This window comes from Phaenicophaeus curvirostris, chromosome 1 (genome assembly GCF_032191515.1).
Source record: "Phaenicophaeus curvirostris isolate KB17595 chromosome 1, BPBGC_Pcur_1.0, whole genome shotgun sequence".
NCBI lineage: Eukaryota > Metazoa > Chordata > Aves > Cuculiformes > Cuculidae > Phaenicophaeus > Phaenicophaeus curvirostris.
In genome coordinates this window covers 49,846,369-49,867,433 of record NC_091392.1, presented here as the reverse complement: position 1 = coordinate 49,867,433, position 21,065 = coordinate 49,846,369, and the positions used below count along the sequence as shown (strand labels likewise).

Below are 21,065 nucleotides of genomic sequence, written 5' to 3'. Positions count from 1 at the left end.
AGACTGGGAAGTCTGGTATAGTTCCTGATTGTTGTTTATGGTCTTTCTGAATTGTTACTATTATCAATATTATCTAAATTTACTAAACTTAGATCAAATCTTTTGTAGCTGCTTTTGTATGATGTTATTTTTGTATTGCTTGGAAGGACTTTTCACTAATTAGTGGTGATCTCACATTTGCAGAACACAAACTCCGTGTCCTTTTTTCAAAGCTGTAGGGTTTGGTGTTGATGTGATTTAATTATTTATGGTCACATATACGTGCATTGCAAAGTGGTGGCCTGTCTGCAGAAGAATACAAATCAGTCTTATATTTCTTTATTGCTTGGCAATGAGAAATGGATTTGTTTGTTTTTTTAACTAGATGTTTAGAATTTAGAGGACATGCCCCACCAGATTTTTACTTTTTTAAGGTAGGTCAAATTTTGAACCTGAACAAGTTGATATTGTCCATTCTAAATGTGCTGAGAGCTGCAGTGGCATTTGTTCATTTTGGTTTGGCTGTTTGCAGTTGAGAATTACTGGATTTAACTAGATGAAAGGCCTTGAAGTTTGAAACCTTTTTCTGCTTTGTTTACCTAGTCAATTATAATGTCCTAGTTACAGATTTATTATCATGAGGCAAACTTTCATAAGCATAATAGCAATTGACTGATTTACAGAGTAGATTTACCAGAGCAAGCCTAAAGTCTAAGGCAAAATGACCCTTGTTTGCAGTCACTGCAGGAAGGTGAAACTGTAAGAAACATTTACACAGGTACAAGCACTGCAGGAGATTTTCTCACTTGAACAAAATTTCCATAGTGTGTCCCTGTGGCAGCAGACTGAAAGTTCTCTTCTGCAGTAGTTTGTGGTCAGTCGCTTCACATGTTCCCTTAATCCTCTTGCTGTGGTCTTTGATGTTCCTCCTGCACTCTGAGGTGGCTGTGTACCTTATTTTGTCTTCCTCATGTGCCCAGTCCTGATGCCATTTCAGTTTTCTAAAATTAATAACTGGTTTTTCATGAGTAGCCTTAGTCCTCAGTGCAGCTGCTTACTGATTTTTACTGCTTTCTCTGAATGTTCATGGCATTTGAGTTTTATTGGCATGAATATTCTATAGAAAGTAAACTTCAAATTGTTTTTTAATCTAATGGAATTTTTTAACTTGTCCATTACCTTGTATTTGAATAGTTGTACCATCATTCCATCAGTAATAGAGACAGTTCAAATAAAGTCACCTAATAAATGGAAAGTGTCTCTCTTGTACATGACACTAACATGCTCAAAATTGATTTTGAAACCATAATGAGTGATATCAAAGGAAAAATATCTGGAACTTTTGGAACAGTAATCAGTTAGAGGAAATAAGATCCACAAGCATTTATTCTGAAATAAGTAAAGCTACTTAAATGTTTGCTGCAAATTATTCATCTGATTTTAATAAATATATTGTCAAACCACCTAGGACAGTATAGCTTTCTTGCGTTAAAATAAACCCCAAACACCAAAACCACACTTTATCACAAAATTGTAGTTGTCTGGGATACAGTAAGTAGTGTGCCCTGCATGCCTACAGTATAAAGGAGAGATCTCACTGGTAGAGGTCTGACCTCAGTATGTGTCCTGTGACCAGAGAGCTTTGAGGACTTGTGATTGCTGAGGTCTTTGCTCAGCACTGGTGTGCACCCAGGGTACCATGGTCCCTTCTGTGCACCTCTCCCATGCCTGCCTGGCACTGCACTGTGCTGAGATGCTTTCTCCTCCCTAGGGGCCCTGGTGAGAATAAGATCTCTTCCCTGTTTGCCCTTGGGGTGAGGAGTGCTCATGCATGGGGTCATCCTGGTCCTCACTACCCACTAACTCCTAGTTCCTGTGTTGCTACTTCACAGAACAGTTTTCATAGGCGCACCTTTCTGCTTGCTCAGAAGGGGACTGAGATTTGGAATCATGTTTCTGACACCCAAGTTGCTGATAATTCATGCTGACTGTTCAGGAGTTTCTGGTCATTTACACCAGCACTAGCTTGCCTGCATTGGTTTTTAAGTGCTACCAAGATTCTTTGTTACCCACCTCTCACCCTCAGAAATGTTCTGGCTGTTTCATTTGCTTGCTTCTAAAATATCTGCCTTTATCTGCTTTTGCTCAAAACTTCTGCTGGCTTTCCAGTTCCCTCTTCTGAGCCTTGTACTGGCTTTTCATCAGGCTTCTATCTGGGAGAAATCAACGCAGACCGGAATGTCTTAGCTCGTTAGTTAGGCAGGATTAACCCAGCTTTCAATAATAGCTTCAAGTATGTTTAATACAGCCCTCTTTGCCTATCAGTTGTCTTAAAGTTACCATAGGTAAACTTTTTTTTTTTTTTTGAAGGGGCTTTAAAATGGTTGTTTAGCATTTTATTCCAAAACGAAGCTCAGAAGAGATAGAAAGGTCTTTTGGATTTGTATTTTTTTCTTTTAATTAGTGAAATAATGAAAGTTGAACTTTGGCATTTGACATCCTCTGTGTCTCTTTTGGTTGAACATCATGTCATGGTGTCCTGCTGATACCCTTTATAGAGAGACTTAAGCATCTAAATGTCTTTAATGGACCTAGGCATAATCTGCGGTATTTGTTCTTGTTTTTTCTTATTTAAATGCCAAGCCCACCTAAATATTTTTTGGAATTGACTATTGGATAGGTAGAGAGATTGCAGGGGAAGGAGAGAGGAGGAAAGGATGAGTGGGTTCCTATGGCAGTACACAGTGTTTCAGTGGGAGGAGTGATTTGCACTTTATTTAAGTATTGATTGACTCCTCTGTCCTCTGAAGACAGGCAAAAATCATGCTGTTCTGGAGCACAGGATGTTGCTGAGACACCTAAAACATTGTTGGGTAAAATAAACATGAAGTGGATTACTGAAGAGAGTGTCTCATTCTCTGCAGGAGTTTGGCTTGCCCTCTTGTCTCTATGAACCACAGCATCCTTGTAGGAACTGAGAGAAATCTTTGTTCTCATCAAGAACATGGGACTGGAGGGGGGTATGACCTGTTGCTGTACAAATGTGGGGTCTTCTATTAGGCAGCATTTGTTGTAAATCAACTCTCTTAAACTATCTGACAGACGTGTCTTTTGTTTTGCTTGCTTTCAGCTTTACCTTTTCAGCTGAAATACTGAGCTGAAGAGGAATCCCTTATGGTCTCTCTACACCCATCTGTGGGAATCCCCAGACAGTGAGGGTGACTCCTCCATGGCGTTCCTTTGGATGCTTTTGTCATCTTGCTATAAGCAGCATCAGCAGAGCATTTTCAAGTTACTATGCCAAGTCTCATTTACAAAAAAAAAAAGAAAAAAAAACCCACCAAAAATTATTTGAATCCCAAAGACCGTTCTTCTTAAAGTAGGATTGAATTGGGAGCTGTACATAGAATGAAGACTTTGAAGAAGAAATCCAGTAAAAGAGGGCTGTCCATCTTTCCATTCGTGTCTTCATTAGATGTTGCTGAGTGACAGTAAATAGCCCTGCAGTGTGTCAGCTTGTTATTACATTGAATGATAACCTGTAAAACTGAATTAAAATACCTGATGCTGTTGCTTGTTTTGTTTATTTCAAGGGTCCCAAAGGTGAAGCAGTTGGTTCTATAACTCAGCCATTGCCCAGCAGTTATCTGATCATCCGAGCTGCTTCAGAATCAGATGGTAAAAAAATATTTTGGTGTTTTTCCACAGTCACAGCAGTTGATTATTAGAAAGAGGTGACTTTGGTTGTCTTTCCATGTCTATTACAGCACTGTGACTGCAGTTTCATGGTTGTTAAGGTTCTCCCGTACTTAGTGCATTCAATTGTGTTGGTTCTAGTAATTTTTCATGGTTATTAAAAATTTTGACCCAGTGAGGCTGCCATTGAACTCCTTGCAGTCGCCTTGCATTGGCTGGGTAGAGGAGAGGAAAGGAGTTATTTCAGATATAAATTTATTAATATATATCTGAATACTCAAACTAGTTCCTTTCTGAATTGCTAATGTGGACATACTTTTTTGAATGAAATCATTTTGTATTGTAAAGTGCAGCTGTTGCACAAAGTTCCAGTAGTAAAAATTCCTTGAAAATGTGGTTTTGCAATATATTTCCTCAGTGGGAAGGTGATGGTCAGTTTATCACTGCAAACATCTTCAAAGTTTACAATGTGGAAATAAAATTAAAGTTATTGTATAACCTTTTTAGCATCTGCTTTTCTTCTACTGGTTAATTAAGCATACCCCTGCAGACTTTAAAAATGGGACTGTATTTGCCTTTTGTATTGGAAAATCAATTAGGTACATGGAAATGAAGAATTGAAGTGGAAAGAACACAAAACTTGTTTAGTTCCTTTTTGCCATAAAATGTTAGGGTGTCTGCTATTTCATATCGAAATGACTTTTTTTAATACTATTATTAGAGCAGGAGCAAATTATGCCAACTGGTTACTTAGTCTTCAGACCTAGAGCAGGGCTGCAGGCAACTTTGGAGGAATTCAGTAGTCAGGGCTTGGATGGAACCATACTTGCATTAAGGAAGAAATGCTGGAATACGCTTTAACAGAATCATAATTTACCTTGCTTGTCCTACCCTGAAGCATCCTCTGTGCCAGAGCTGGGTAGTTGAATGTTGTTTTTATGTCCCCACCAGATTATAAAATCCAATACATATAACATGGAGTAACTCTGAAATGTGTTTTCAAACGCAATGTAAGCAGACCTGAAAGTATTGTGAAATTAGGAAATGGAAGTTGTATAGTTCAGTTAAATCCTTAATGTTTAGTCTAATAATAAATTTATCTTTAGGCAGGTGTTGGATGGATGCTTTGGAGCTGGCACTGAAATGTTCAAGTCTGCTGAAACGTACAATGATTAGAGAAGGTAAAGAACATGATTTGAACTCTTCAGCAGACAGTACTCATGTCTCTCTCTATGGTCTGCTTCGTGCTAACAACATGCACAGTGGAGAAAACTTACCGTAAGTGAACTAATTACTAAGCCTGAATGTTCTTTTGGCAGAATTGTGTAGTGATAACTTCTTCACAGGGAGAATCTCTTTCTAAAGTTGCAGTTCTTTTCGCTCCTGAATTCTCTTCATACACCTTATTTACACCTGTATTTACACCTGTATTTTATATTGTGTGTGATAAAATGAAAAAATCTGTTTTCAAGCAAAGTGGATACAGAGGAAGGTTTGCCCCAAAGAACTCAAAGCTTACTAGCGCATCAGTAAGTTTAAGTACTCAGTTAAACTTAAAAGGTTTAAATTTTCATATCTTGAAGTTGGTCTCTTGTTTGCTTCACCTGAAAATGAGAAGTTTAGCACATGTGAGAGAAGTTGGTAGATGTGAAAATCAGTTCTTATTCTTTGGTTAAAGAAATGAATAATCCTATCATTATGGTTTCAGCGTGTCTCAGCTTTGAGTCATCAGATGAATAATGGTTCAGTCAACCTATTATAATAGATGCACAAAAGTTGAAATTATCTGATATCACCTGGTATTTAATCTCTGAGTGCCCATCAGTAGCACCCTGTTTATTCCGATAAATACATTCAGCCAGATTTTTGAGAGTATAAGCTTTTGTGGAAATACATTATTAAGTAAGCATAGTGCATGAATGTTGCTTTCAAACACTTCAGTTGTTGGTACCAAAGTGCATTAGAAAATATAAAAGATTTATTTCTTTATTTGAAATAATTGGGTCTGAAGCTTACGCTATGCACAGTTTCTCTCAGTAATCTTCCACCGATTTGTTGTACTTTCAGGTAGGCATAGATTTATTTCAAACAGCTGCCCATCTGTCTTTTCTTGGGGGCAAGTATTTTGTACTACTGTTGAGAGTGCACTGCTACATTTAGAGACAGATGACCTGGACTGGGAGAAAGGCAGTTTTTTCTGACTTAGGTGGTCTAAGAAAAGCACAGAAAGTGCAAATTTGTGCCCCCAGCCAAGGTTCAAGGTCTGATCCAGATGACCAAGCAGACTCAGCTACAGTTATCTATTATCTCATAGAAACAATAAAACTGTTGTGTACAATTCAGCTGGAGATCTGTACTCGTAAATAGTAGTTTTATATCAGCAGCTGGCCCAGATTACAATCACAGCAATTAGCTACAACTGTTAAGTCTAATTAAGACTAATGGTTTAATTAAGTAGATCTTTGGATATAGCATATTCTAAGAATATTCACTGTGCTTAACTATCTAAGTAACAAACCTGTAGGCCTAGTTTTAATGGAGTTGGCAGGAGGGGGGGAAGAAAGATGAAAGCAATTTTAGCTAGGTTTTTAAAGTATGCTAATAGCAAGAGCTGGTCCAAGGAAAACATTGGACTGATAGCTGTTGAAGATGGTCACCTGAAAAATAGGGATGAAGATAAAGTGGAGACATTCAGTGTTTATTTTTGCTTCGGTCTTTAATAAAACTATTAGACCTGGGGCTGCCAGGTCCTCTGAATTGGAGGGCCATGAGTGCGGGAACAGTGACTTTCTGTTTGTGGAAATCGTAACAAACCAGTTGTATCAGCTAAATGTTCTTAAGTCCAGAGTAATGAAGGAGCTAATATATGTTACGGCAGGACCCTACTTGATCTTCTACCAAAGGTCTTGGTAGCCTGGGAAGGTCTCCTCTGTGTGGAAGCTGGCCAACGTTATTCCAGTTTACAAAGAAGGGCATGAGGGAAGACCTAGGAAACTACAGAACTGTTAGTCTGACCTCAGTACCTGGAAAAAATATGGCTAAGATCATAGTGGATGCTATTGAAAGACATTTAAAGAACAATGCAATCATCAGGCGCAGTCAACATGGGTTCATAAAGACAAAGTCCTGTTTAACTAATTTGATGTCCTATGATAAGGTCAGCTGCTTAGTGGATGAAGGGAAGGCAGTGTATGTCACTTTTCTGGATTTTACTAGGGGCTCTGATACTGTCCTGTCACAGAATCCTGGACAGGTTGTCCAGCTGTGAGATGAGCAGGTTCATAGTGCACTGGGTGAAGAAATGGGTGACCGTCAGGGCTCATAGGGGTGTAGTGAATGGGGCTACATCTGGCTGGTGACTTGTCAGCAGTGCTGTTCCTCAGGGCTCAGTCCTAGGGCCTGTTCTGTTCAATATATTTTATCAATGATCATCTGGATGCAGAATTTGAAGTCTCCAGTAACAAGTTTCCTGACAGTACCAAACTAGGAGATGCTGTTGACCCTATCGAGGGACTGGAACACTTGCAGAGGTATCCAGATAGATTGGAGCATTGGGACATGAAATTTGAAATTGGACATGAAATTGGAGCATAAGTGACATGAAATTTAATGAGAACTTGGGATAGAATAATGCCGGACACAACTATAAATTCGGAGAGGAGTGGTTGGAGAGCAGCCCTGCAGAAAGGGGTCTGGGGGTACTGGTTGACAGTAGTCAGAATGTGTGGTGTCTCCTGGTAACCAAGCGGGTGAATCATATCCTGGTATGCATCAAGCATGGTATAACCAGCTGGTCGGAAGAGGTGGCTGTCCTGCTGTTGTCAGTGTTGGTGTGACCTCACCTTGAATACTGTGTGCAGTTATGGACCCCACAATTTAAGAAGGCTGTGAAGGTCCTTGAGTGCATTCTGAAGAGGGCAAGAGAGCTGGTGAAAGGGCTGCAAGGAGTGTCCTGTGAGGAGCAGCTATGGACTTGGTGTTTGTCTAGTTTGGAGAAAAGGAGACTGAGGGGTGCCCTCATTGCTCTCTACCGCTTCCTGAGGAGGGGATGTAGAGAGGGTGGTGCTCATCCCCCTAGTATCCAGGGACAGGACACATGGGAATGGTTCAAAGCTGTGCCAGGGAATGTTCAGACCTGACATGAGGAGACATTTCTTTACGGAGAGGGTGGTCAAACACTGGAACAGGCTTCCAAGAGAGGTGGTCATCATCCCGATCCTGTTAAGTGTTTAAGAGGCATTTGGACAATGCTGTTAATAACATGCTTTAGGTTTTGTTCAGTGAGGTGGTCAGGCAGTTGGACTAGAAGACTGTTGTAGGACCTTTCAACAATACTATTCCAAACTTGATGCATTTGACAGCTCAGTGAGAAGAGTACATCCTATGTGTTTCCAGTGAAGCTAGTTTGACATTGCTTCCAGATGAGGGTTGATATTGGCAATTTTAGTGTGTATTTTATTAAGACGCTTGTTTGGAAACATTAAATTGTACGAAGTTTAAGATTAATTTAGCCTTTATTTTTTTATAGGTTAAATGACAGTGAAATTGAAAGACATCACTTTAAAGATCAAGATATGTACTCTGACAAATCTGATAAGGAAAATGACCATGACCACGAGGAATCTGATAATGATGGATTGGGAAAAAGCGAAGAAAGCGATAGTGACACATCAGAGCGACAGGATGATTCTTATATTGATCCAGAACCAATTGACATCAAGGAAACTACTTATGTAGAACAGAGTCCTGAAGAACTTGGGGAGGTAAAAGTGCTGTTGATGGTAGTGAACAAACAGTTTCTTCAAATAGAAAGCTGATATTTTAGGCATCAGACTATGCTTGAAAGCTGACTCACAGAACTGGCTTTCATATTTTCAGAAATAATGGGGGGAAAACATTCTGTTCGCCCATGTTCTGCTCTACTCTGCCACTCTTGTGCTTGTGTCTGACATTTTGACAGCGATAATGAGATTATCTGGAATATTGCTCAGACAGAAGGTACTCAGTTTGAAAGGGCCACCTACAGCAGAAGTTGACTATGTCTGCCTGTCCTTTTGTTGTTACTTCTTGGTTTTTAACAACTTACTCATGGTTTTTATTTCAATTAAAAGTCTTCCACTTGAAGATATTAATGCAAGTGGACGTGTCTGTTTTTCTATCCAAGAGAGGAGTTAAGTAGCCATGGGATCTGCAGAATTCAGTGGAAGGCTTGCTGTTTCTGATGTCACCTTGCATACTAATATGATGCCCCAGAGCTGCCATTCCACTTTTGCAGTTGGCCTTGTATATCTACACAGGCAAATATGACAGGGAGTTGCATGTTTGACTTGCTGTAAAGGTACCAGAAACCTTAGTAAAAGAAATTAAGATGGGCTTTTTCACAAGTGTCTCCTTTCTTCTCAAATGCTAACTATGAGATTTTCTTTTTTTCATATGTATGGCATATAAATATTTTATTGCTTTCTTGTATTGTTTCTAGAAGAAATTGTAGTTTAGGTAAAGTTGAGGAGTTTGACCATAAATTCTCGACCGTGTGTTTTAGAACTGTTCTGGAAGGAGGGATGCTACAGACTTTGCTTTTCATTTCGGAAACTGCAAGGAAGAATGTATCCTCTCTTCTTGGTCAGAAAGGAGCATATGGGAGTGTGGCTCCGGGTTTTGCTCACTTATCCCTAAATACTGGTTTTCCTTAAGGGAAACCGATGCTACTATTGACTGATCAAGGCAGTGAAATGCATAAATGTGGAAGCCTTTGTGTTGAGGAAAAGCTGGTAGAATGGGAAGCCCTTTGCTATATTAAGTCTTGCACATGAGAACATGGAGTAATGTACTTGATGCCTAGGAAAGGACTAAGAGGAGACTTCTGAACAACATTCTACCTTGGTTTTTTTCTGCTTTAGGGGTGTTGAAAACAAATGCAGTTTTTAATGCTGAATACTATATCATACTTTACTAAAGGTATATCATAAGTGTATTTAGAGAAACTTGATTTTCCTGCTATTGTTGCTTCAGCTTCTTAGAGTCGTTCATCTTTAGTATCCAATTTCCATTCTCATTGCATCCTTAAAATGTGTTAACGTTTCTTCTGGAGGATTATTTTCTTGCTCCTTTCTGTAAGCAGTTTTTTGTTCGTCCTAGGCTGGGGAGGCCGCTCAGACAGAAGTAGTGTCAGAGGAAAACAAAAGTCTTATCTGGACACTACTGAAACAAGTCCGGCCAGGAATGGACTTGTCCAAGGTTGTACTACCTACATTTATCTTGGAACCTCGTTCTTTCCTGGACAAGCTGTCTGATTACTACTACCATGCAGACTTTCTGTCTGAGTGAGTAAATCTTGTCTCTGGTTGTCATTCTTTTTGTTTTTTTAAAACTAAAATGAGGCAACAGCGTGTACTGAAACATTTGATCCGGTCTGCTTAAACAATGTTGTAGTCTGCTTAGAGTTTGAGTGTTTGTCTCACAGCGCATCGGTCATCAGATATTCTTATTTCCTGAAAGCAAACTGCCTGAGAACTCATATGGTACATCTTGAAGTTTGGCCACTCTTAGTAATAGCAATTGTGTTGCACATAGTTCTAGTTTAGTTTTTGGAGACTGATTAGAAGACTTCTCAAAATGAGGCATTTACAATTTACAATAGTACCAGTTAACCTTTTTAATACATTGTTAAGTTGCATTCACATTTGTAGTTACCTGCACAAATACATGTAATAAATTAAATATTGTGAATTGAAATATTATTCAACAGTAAGTTCTGTATGTGAGTAGGCCAGTTCTCTAAACCATAGTACGTTTAATAAATGGAAGAACTTCAGGGACGTGGAACAGGATTTAATGTTAAAAAGAACAGACTCAGCTATGGAGATAGAATTTCTGATTTTTAGTTTGATTTGCATTTTCAGACAATTATTTGAAAACTTTGAATGTGATACAGTCTGGCTGGAAGCTTTACAGTACTGCAAATCCTAAAACCTTTGTTTTAGTCAACTCCTGGATACAGGACATACCATAACAATTCATGCTGTGTTATGACTGAAACAATATTGGTACTTGATCTGTGTGTTGTTTGTTTCACAGAGCTGCTCTTGAAGAGAATGCGTACAACCGCATGAAAAAAGTAGTGAAGTGGTATTTGTCCGGATTCTACAAAAAGCCAAAGGTGTCCTTTTGCATATTTTTTGTCTTTAGTTATTTGAGGGTGTAAGGATGTGCTGAAGTAAGATTTTGGTTTTAAATTATATTATTATGGTTTTTTAAATGAAAACTTAACCTTGCTTTTATTTTCTCAAATGCATTGTGGACCTTTTTGGTCCCTAGCCATCCTTGAAATACACTGGTTTCTATTGTGGGTTGATTGTTTTTCCCCTTGGAATAAAAGTTGAACTAAACATTTTGTGATAAAGTTGAGCCAGTTCTGTGTTTGCAGTTCTTCAGTGATAGCATGCAGCCATTGGAGGACTAATATTTCCATGGCTTCATTTAGTTTTGTACTTACATTTTTGTAGCCATGTTGGTGGGAAACAGTATTGCAAGAATGAAGTGTTTACTGCCTAACTCCAGACAAAAGCTTTGTAATTATTCTTGTACAAAATGATGAAATCAAGTACAATGTGCTTTGGCATATATATTATTATATTTTTTTCTGTGCATGTCTGTCTTTATCAGTCTATCACTGAAGATATTTTGTAAGTTCCGTGCCTGCATTGTGTGATTACTCTCTGTTGTGTTTTTGTTTAGGGACTAAAAAAGCCATACAATCCTATACTTGGTGAGACTTTCCGCTGCGTTTGGATTCATCCAAGGACGAATAGCAAGACTTTTTACATTGCAGAACAGGTAGCTGCAAAAAACTGCACAAACATTTTAAGTAAAATAAACCACATTTCTATAGCAGTTTCAGAAAATGTGTGTAAGGGTATGAAGATTATTTTACAAGCTCTTTCGATGAGCATAGGTTCCTTTATACATGTTTCTTTTAATGTGTATTCCTAGAGAAACAGAGGGAAAGGTGTTTCCAGCATTTGCAGCATTTGTTTCTTCTCTCTCCAGTGAAAATCAGGTGCTAATTTTCTTAGCTCTTAAAATTCAGTAGGAATGTTTGATCATTTTCTCTAAAGATTACGGTCACATTTGACATCTGTTAACGCTGTTAAGCTGTAGGGCAGCTTAAATTTTGCATGCTGTCATTATTAGCTCAATTTTTATCCTATGTTGCATGTTCTGTTTTTTTTTTTTTTAACATATATGTTTTTTTCAACAGGTATCCCATCACCCTCCAATATCTGCCTTCTATGTTAGCAACCGCAAGGATGGTTTTTGCCTTAGTGGTAGCATTCTGGCCAAATCCAAATTCTATGGTAGGTAATGGGGTTTTCTGTTGTTATTGTACCTTTATTGAGGAGTGTAAATTGGTTCAAATGAACTGTGTTTTGTGGATGAAAGAAGGCTCTTAGAAGAATCAGAAAACTGATCGTGGTATTATCCTTTCCTTACAAATTTTTGCTACAGATCTTTGGAATAGTCATTTCTATTTTTGGAGTATTTTAATTTTTAATTGGAGATGTTGTATATTATAGTGGCTGCACTAAACAGGATAGATTGCAATGCTAGATATGTTGATGTTCTTAATTTTATTGCTTAGCTGTTAGGAAATCTTGACTGTTGTCTTGCAGTGGGAGAAATGTGATTTCCTGTCTTTGAATTTCAGGGAATTCATTATCTGCCATACTAGATGGAGAAGGACGGCTAACATTCCTAAATAGGGGAGAAGATTATGTAATGACAATGCCATATGCTCATTGTAAAGGTAGGGGTTTCTTTCATTCTTTAGAGGGAAGGTTATGAGAACAGAAGTTTTTATTACTCTAAATCGTATAATGCACTGGATTCAAGCTTGTCATCTGAGAAAAGTGTTCTGGACACTGGCAACATTGGTGGCTCTAGGCTTTCATGTATTTTATCAAGAGAAAAATACATCTATTGTTTAAGCAATTGTCTATTCCTCTGGCAGAGACACATTTGCTCTAGGAATTGTGCCCAAAGAACTTAAGGTTTTTTGTCTTGCTCCGTTATAAACATTCATTCTAGCTGTTTTGGTTTTTTTCTCCTGTAGGAATACTTTATGGCACAATGACCTTAGAGCTTGGGGGAACAGTCAACATCACATGTGAGAAAACTGGCTACAGTGCAACAATTGAATTCAAACTCAAGGTTAGTAAATGCTGTGAGTGGGCACAAGAAGGAGAATGAGCATGATAATTAAGAAAAAAAGAATTATCAGGTCACTCTTCAGATACGATCTGATATAATATGGAATTATCTCTCTGGAAAAGGAGGGATTTTCATTTTAAGTACTACATACGGAGCTCTGTGTGTCTAGCAGATAGTGATTACTTTTTAAAGGAAGGAATTACATTGTCATCTCTTTTTTTTTTTAATGCATTCTTCTGGGTCCAAAGGTTTTGACTGAAACTTAAGTGTTTAATTCATCTCTGGGGATGGGGGATACAAACAAATAGCTAGTTGCATGAGTCTTAAGAACATCTCTAGTGGGGAAAAAGCAACAGTCTATCTTGTGTCCACCATTGGCAACATCGTAAGAGCAGGGGAAGTGTTTAGTGATCTGATCAGTGGTTCATGTGTTTTCTGTATTGTAAATATATCTTGGTGATTTTCAATTCTCTAAAAACGTTCAGGGTCTTTTTAAACTCCTGGAGAGCCCTTGAAAGAGACCTCAGACCCAGGTTGCCCCCTTCCATGCTGGGTAAAATTTAAGTTGCTCATAACACCTTACATAAAGATGATGCAAAAGTTTTGGCTAATATACATATCAGCCTAATGCCCAATGCTAAGCAGCGGTTTACATGGACTATTTTTGGCGGATGCGCTTGCTGTAGGAGCACCTCCCCACTCACAAAAGCTAAACAAAGGTTTCTAAACTACTTGGAGGTGGCTTGGCTTGCACTTTTGCCATCTAAGAGGCAGAAAGTGATTCAAAGCTGAACAAACACTTGTTGAGGAGACGTGTTAATTGATATTTTGCCTCATCAGCCCACAGGATACAGTGTCAAAAAAGCCAAAGAAAATCCCTGGCAGTAATTTTTGTTGTTGCTTCTGAAAGAGCTAATCTCTAGTAATATATGTTTTTTGTCAAAGTGGTGAAACTAATGTAGCAAGTGACTATTCAAGATACTGTCTTGCTGTTTCCTGCATTATTTTCCATTTTCTTTCCATGTTTGTTAGAAAATGCTTTTGCCCAGTGAATCTTTTATGAAAATACAGCATGAGAGGACAAATTCCTGTGGGCTTAGACTTGTTTTAGGGATCAAATAGGCAGAAATTGTAATATTAAAAGCCATCAGGACTGTTTATATCACAATTCATAAATGCACATTTTTCCTTAACAGTAAACAAATGCAAAAATAATTTGCTCTTAAAACAAACATGATAGCATTTCTTTTGTTTTGCAGCCTTTTTTAGGTAACAATGACAGTGTTAACCAAATATCAGGGAAAATTAAGCTTGGCAAAGAAGTTTTGGCTATTTTGGAGGGTCACTGGGTAAGTAGTGACTGATGGTATTTTATAAAACTGACCTTAGTTACAAAAAAGTCTGAAGTTTAAAAAAAATTGAGATGAAATACTACTTTTGTGGAAAGTATCTATTTATACTTTCTTGAAAACTGTATCTCTGTAGATTGAATGTAGTGTAATTTGCAACTGTTAAAAGGTGGAAAAGTTCTGTATCTCTGAGTAGTTCATAAAGAAAATACATTTCAGCTTGTGAAGTGTTTTTAGTGTATGTGTTAGTACCATGAAGAATTGTTATGGCACCAACGTGAAATGTTTAAATTACTTTCAGTTCTGGTGACACTGGCTTTGCTGGATTTTGGCCATGGTACCGCTGCATCTCTGTTCAAAGTCAGAATTAGCAGAGAGTGCAGAAGCTGAATTTTAAAGTTAGCATATCTAATTATTCTTAACTACGTGCATGCAAGAGAAAAGAAATTCCCATTAGAAAGAGAATTGCTCATTCCTCCTTTTGTTGTTGTTTTGGCAGTCTGAGATTATTAAATTAAGGTAACTGAATTATATATGTTACAGGACAGTGAAGTTACTATTAGTGACAAGAGGACAGATATTTCAGAGACATTCTGGAACCCAACATCTGATATCAAGCAGCGTAGATTACCTAGATACACAGTGAAGTTTGAAGAGCAAGATGATTTTGAGTCAGAGAAGTAAGTTTACTTTAGAACCCTTTACTTTTTGAAAATAAAACTCATCATCTTCTCCGAATTATAAACAAATTTTGTGGTTTGAACATTGAAGAAAGTGGGAACAAGATGCGGTTTCTTTCCTTCCCACGTTTGCTGATACTGACCTGAAAAACAAGAAAGCAATGTTGTTAAATTCAGAGTTGTTACTTACAGAGCTTGCAATCATGCAGATTCTTGATGGAAATGTGGAAAAAACACGTTACAATGTGGTAATATTGTGTTAGAGGTTGATCTCCCAAGTGGCAGGGGACAGGACAAGAGGGAATGGCCTCAAGCTCCGCCAGGGGAGGTTTAGGCTGGACATAAGGAAAAAATTTTTCACAGAAAGGGTCATTGGGCACTGGAACAGGCTGCCCAGGGAGGTGGTTGATTCACCTTCCCTGGAGGTGTTTAAGGCATGGGTGAACGAGGTGCTAAGGGGCATGGTTTAGTGTTTGATAGGAATGGTTGGACTCGATGATCCTGTGGGTCTCTTCCAGTCTGGTTATTCTGTGATCTCTTTACGTAGTCTATAATTAAAGAAGTGTTTGCAATTATTTCTGTCAACCAGATTGTAATGGTCTATATTGCTCATTTGTCAGGCTCTGGCAACAAGTGACAAGGGCAATAAATAATAAAGACCAAACAGAAGCTACTCAAGAGAAATACGTTCTGGAAGAAGCTCAGAGAAGGCGTGCCAAAGAGAGGAAACTTAAGGGTGAAGAGTGGACATGCAAGCTCTTTGATCAGGATTCAGTCACAGGAGAATGGCACTACAAATACGCCGAGTGAGTCCTGGAGTGCTTGTAACAAAAACTGTTTGTTAAATGCCTGCAGCATCACTGAGCCTCTTGCTATGGTTTCAGCAGCAAAAGAACTCATATATAGCTGAGTTCAAACTCACTTACTAGCAGTGGTTTTCACAGAATACCCTGATGCTCTTACAATATCCAGTATGCTTCTGTATTGCAAGAATTGTAAAAGTAAAATATCCAAAGACTGTGTAGTCTGAGTTTAGTAATTCTGAAGCCATTGGTGCTAAAAGTGTATTCCCATGGTTTCTTCCTAAGTTTGTGCAGACTACCCAAAACATCCTACAGCAGGGAATTCCCCAACTAGACTAAATACTCTGTGAAACACCATCTCTTGGTTTGAACCTTCTAGTGATGCGTCGTCTTGTTGGTAGAGTTGTGAATAGTCCAGCTGAATTGGCTGCCCACATTGTTGTGAACCCTGTGTAAAACCATCAGGAAAAGTACTGCGGTTTAAATCTGTTAGACTATGCCCTGCAGCTTTAAGACCTAGCTTGTTAATCTGTGTTATTTCTTGTCCCCTTGAGACCATGTGGTTCAAGGATGTGCCATGGAAATTATGTGCTAGAAAGCAGCCTGTGCTCTCAACAGTCCCTGGAAGAAACTTCTGTTTCCTTTTATTCATATAATGCAACCGCACCACCTGGTCCACGTAGAGAGCAGTCTTTTACACTTACTGTGAAAGATGAGTTCAGTGAGCTGTGGCATTTGTTAAGGTATCTGGATTGTGGATTTAGGCATCTGGATTACAGATAGAGAAGACCTTTGGGAGAGCAATGCCTTGTCCTTACCCAGTTACCTTAGATGACATTTGATTCAAGTCGGCTTAAGCTAAGATGTAAATGCAGATCTGTGTTCACAACATTTGAAACAGCTACAAACGTTTTAAAAAGCATGCAGGGAGGGATGAAAGGAAATCTGTGCTTAATCTGCTGTCGTTAAAGCTGTGCATCAAAACAACCTTCGTGCAGCTGGCTTGCGGTTTCTGTCCTGAACAGGCTATAATTCAGTGGGTTTTTGCCTGTGCCTGCTTGTTGTTCTCCAGTGAGCTCTGTGACTTTTACTTGATTTTTATTTTTTTTTAATTATTCTATCTCAACTTGTACTTGGAAAAGCACTCTTAAAAAACTACAACAAGGAAAATGTGCGTAGCTCATTAGTGCCTCTTGAAACCAGCCTTGATTACTATTAGCCACTTTGGGATGAAAGCGGGTTTGAGATGACTGATTCGTAACCTCTCCTTCCTAGGCATCTTTTAAAAGAAAAAAACAACAGTCCAAAGTAATAATATTTTTTAAATCCCCTAATTTCCCTCTAGTTCTAAAATAATAACTGTATGTTAAGCAGAAAACCTTTCTGTGTTTGACAAATACACATCTGTAGCCAGATAATTTCATGCTTATATTGTTGGTTAATACAATAGCTTGTACTCTTACCAGCTGGCTGAGGGTTTGACCTGGACATGAAGTTTATTTTTGGCTCTTGGCCCTTCAGTCTAGGACTGGCCTATAGGTGGAATATAGGATCATTTATTCCATGTCTGGTTTCAGTATAGGGAGAGAGAGCGTTAACCTGTTCGTAGTGAATAGTATTGGATCAGAAAAATATTTCTGATTTAAATCATTGTGGTAATAAACAATTATATTTTGTTTGTCTAGTACCAGACCGTGGGACCCTTTGAATGATATGGTCCAATTTGAAAAAGATGGTACCATCCAAACAAAAGTTCGACATCGGACACCAATGGTATGTTCTGTTTCTGTTAGGTGGTGCAATGAGATCCAGGGACTTGTATATAGGGCACTATGCGTATAAAGGTCATCAAAGCATTGGGAGCGATGGGAAACACTGTTGTTGTCCTATGAAAACGTAATTTGCCTAGTCCATAGTCTTTCACTTGTGTCGCATTCTAAGCGGTAGAGATGACTTGATTGAATAGGAATATAAGATACACAAAGTTGAAGTCAACAGTTTGAAGTGTATTTTCTCCTTAAATGGACAAACTTCAGACTGCTTATACATCAAAAATTTGAACTTAGATTTCTATTAGGTCTTGTACTTTTAACTGTTACTGTGAGAATGTGCTGCTTTGCTACAGTTCTGATTCTCTGGAAGTAATTCATAGGTTTATCATTTGTAGGTTAATGTTCCAAAAATCAAACGAAAGCCAGCAGGTCAGAAGAAAGGGGAGTGTGGTTTCTCATCCCCAGAGCCCGATAACCAGGATTCCTCTGGGAGTGAAGGTAGGAAAAGATACATTTGCATACAGAAATAATAATTTTGTTTGACAGTGAAACAGAGTTCTGTAGTCACACATACCCTTCTTATCTCAATATTTGTATTATGACATAATGCATGCTTTAGGTCACGGTTTTATCCAATGTGAAGCATTTTACCCAGTGTTTTGGAAAAGCAAAAGCAGCAGAACAGCTCATAGGTTTAATTACAATCTTTCCTGATCTTTTAAATTTCAGTGTGTAGTGTAGGTAGTTTTTTAAGTGCTGCATACATTTACTATCTGGGGGGAAAAATGTATTTGCAAACTCTTTTCTTTCTTGAAAGAAGACGAGTCATTTTAATTTGTATATCGGTACGTTGCTAGAAGGCCGGTTTTTGTTGTTGATAATGCTTGCAGAAATTAAACAGTACAGTGGGTGCTTTAAGTTACTTCAAGCACTTAAATGCTGTCCTTCTGTGCTATAGGTGACTAAAATAAAGCTTTAGTTTTCAACAAAAACTTAGTTAGAAAACTTTCCTCTCATTTTTGCAACTGATTGAGTTTGTCCTTAGTAAGTTCTTCCTGTTTTGACTTAGCAGTCACTTCTGTGAATTACACTTGGCTTTTGTACCTTTCTAGCGCAACTTCTGAAGCATAATACACGGATAAGGAAGAAAGGAGCAGACCTGGGTGAGCTGCAGAGTGCCATTGAATCTATAAAGGAAACACAGGAAGACATTAAGAGGTAACACTAAAAAATACTTTTAAATAGTTTAGAGAATACTAATTTTCTAGCTTTTTTTCCTTGGAGGTTGGTATGTACCTTTCTGCTTTAGAGCCTTGATGTCTTTAAACTGCTCTTCTTCCCAAATGTTGATTGCTCAGCGATTTTTTTCATAATTTTCCTCAAAAACTGACTTCTGCACGGGGAGTCCTAGCATACTTGAAAATGCTAGATTGTCTAGATTGTAATTTACAGGATACTATTTTCTATCTTACAGAGACATTATGGCACTGCGAAATAGAGTCACTGTTAACTCGCCACCTGTGGACTACCATTTCTTGCAGTTTAAGCACTATGTCTTCATTTTACTCCTGGTTCTACTGCAGCTTACGATTAATTTCTTGTTCAAATAAGAAGTGTGAACAAGGGCCTTTCTGAACTGGAATGATCGAACTGTTACTGGGGACCATATTTTAGGTTGGACTTTCAATGATGCAATATTATCTAAAAGAGCCCTGTAGCAACAACTTACAGAACTTTGCCTCAGCATTCATGGTTCAGAATCATAATCCCGTCTACCCAGTTGAAGTAAGAATTGTGTAAGTGCCAGTACACTCTTGCTCCTGGTGTGTGCCTCTGTCTTGCTGACATACGACATCAAGCCTTGTGTTTTATATTACATCATATGCTGTACTGATAATCTTCACCGTAAAATAGATGAAGTTAAAAATTCAGAGGTCAGACCTTGTAGATAGGATGTGATTCCTGTTGATAGAATGATAAACGAACATGCTTCGTTACATTTAAACTTGCCATTTTTGTAACAAAGGAACTTTTGAAGTAGCCAACAGTTTTTGTAAATGGCATTGGGTGTTTGGAAGAAAACTTTTGTTTAAGGTCAAACAAATACATTGTTATACAAAGAATGAGTGTTAGGAACTGGCAAGTAAAAAGCTGAAGTCTTTGGGAATTCTGCAATGTAATGTCTGTGATTTGTTTTGGAAATATGACAATTTTTATCCTGAATTGCTATAGTGGCTTGTAAGCCAGCTGTTTTATTTTTATAGTTTTAAAACTTTGGATTCTTCGTAAATACATTCCTGCATCTACTGTACAGAGCACGTTTTTAACAGTACAGCACCCAGGAAGGTACTGTGTTGGTCCACTCTCTCACTAATTGCAAATGTCAAAGATTTACAGTGTGTTTATAAGTCTTGATACACCTACAGCTTTGAATTTACATTTGTGTATGGCCATGTCACAGTAAGCAGACAGACTCCTGATGCCAGGACTGTCTTATTTTTGAAACAAAATGTGAACATGCAAAGTATGTAGCTTGAGTGGAATCTTCCAAAAGAATGTAGAATGGAGTTCAGGCACCATGATGAGTTTACTTGCAAATGAAAACATGTGTTTACAAGGGAAAAGTCTTCAGAAATTGTGGGATGGCTGAAAACTCAAATATCGAAACAAATGAGAGTGAAACCCCAAGTCTTTGTCAAATTCCTCCTTACTGCAGTATATCCCACATAACAGAATGCACGGATGCACCTATTTATTGTGCTGTAGCCATACAAATTAATGTGAAGCTTAAGTTTCAGTTTAAAACCAGGCTTTTTAACATTTTTACTTGAAGAAATAGATGCATGTATAGAATATGTAAAATTCCAACAAAAGAAATGTAGTTTATCTGGTGAATTCCTTACGCCTGTCAAGCGTCCCAAGTCAAAAGGGGGTCTGTAGTATTGTACAGGTACTTTCAGTAACCCAGATGAGACAAAAGGAGAATGAACAGCACAGTGCAAAGGGCAGCTGAGTTTTCAGAGGATGGTCTCAGAAATCAAATCCATCCTGGGCAGCGGAACAGTTCAAAAGTCACTTTTGGCTTTTTGCCATGGCCCGGTTATCCCTCTGCCTTGGGCAGCCTCCCTGACTCTCCAGGTGACCTTTCTGTTCTGCATCAGTCTTGCCTAGTGTGGACTGAAAATACTATTTACTTGTTCACCAGTCTAGTCCATATATTCCTGTGCCTGACATCTTCACACACCTCCCCTTCTCTTTTACCCTTTCATCTCTGTTGGGCCTCGGCTACATAAAAATTGATTGCTTAAGCAGCCCACTTCAGCTTCTTTCTTACAGCTTCATATTAGCATAGTTTGGTCTTGAATAAGTTTTGGGAGTGCCGTACCTTAACCAGAGTGATCTTGTATAAGTGGGCAAGGCCAAACTTGATTGGACTTCCATTATATTTACAGCTGATGAAGTAAAATTTGTGAGTATATGAAGTCCCTCGGTGTTTAAAAAAAAAAAAAAATCTCCCTAAGTAAAGTCCCTAAACAGAAACTGAAGTTTTTAGCCATGTATAAAATGGCATAAAGC

At 38.3% G+C, this 21,065-nt stretch overlaps 1 protein-coding gene across 8 annotated transcripts in view; it reads left to right on the top strand.

The window, feature by feature from the left end:
- OSBPL8 (oxysterol binding protein like 8) overlaps positions 1-20,366 on the top strand; it is a 58,749-nt gene extending 38,383 nt beyond the window's left edge. For all 8 annotated transcript variants that reach the window (XM_069857794.1, XM_069857775.1, XM_069857784.1 and 5 more), the window contains 16 exons: positions 3,573-3,657; positions 4,782-4,953; positions 8,204-8,438; positions 9,814-9,998; positions 10,753-10,834; positions 11,413-11,511; positions 11,936-12,032; positions 12,383-12,481; positions 12,788-12,885; positions 14,145-14,234; positions 14,778-14,914; positions 15,535-15,720; positions 17,403-17,490; positions 17,885-17,987; positions 18,602-18,707; positions 18,964-20,366. In XM_069857794.1, coding sequence (XP_069713895.1) covers positions 3,573-3,657; positions 4,782-4,953; positions 8,204-8,438; positions 9,814-9,998; positions 10,753-10,834; positions 11,413-11,511; positions 11,936-12,032; positions 12,383-12,481; positions 12,788-12,885; positions 14,145-14,234; positions 14,778-14,914; positions 15,535-15,720; positions 17,403-17,490; positions 17,885-17,987; positions 18,602-18,707; positions 18,964-19,099 — 1,998 coding nt within the window. In that variant the 3' untranslated portion in view covers positions 19,100-20,366. The remainder of the gene's footprint in view (positions 1-3,572; positions 3,658-4,781; positions 4,954-8,203; positions 8,439-9,813; positions 9,999-10,752; positions 10,835-11,412; positions 11,512-11,935; positions 12,033-12,382; positions 12,482-12,787; positions 12,886-14,144; positions 14,235-14,777; positions 14,915-15,534; positions 15,721-17,402; positions 17,491-17,884; positions 17,988-18,601; positions 18,708-18,963) is intronic.
- The last annotated feature ends 699 nt before the right edge of the window (positions 20,367-21,065 follow it).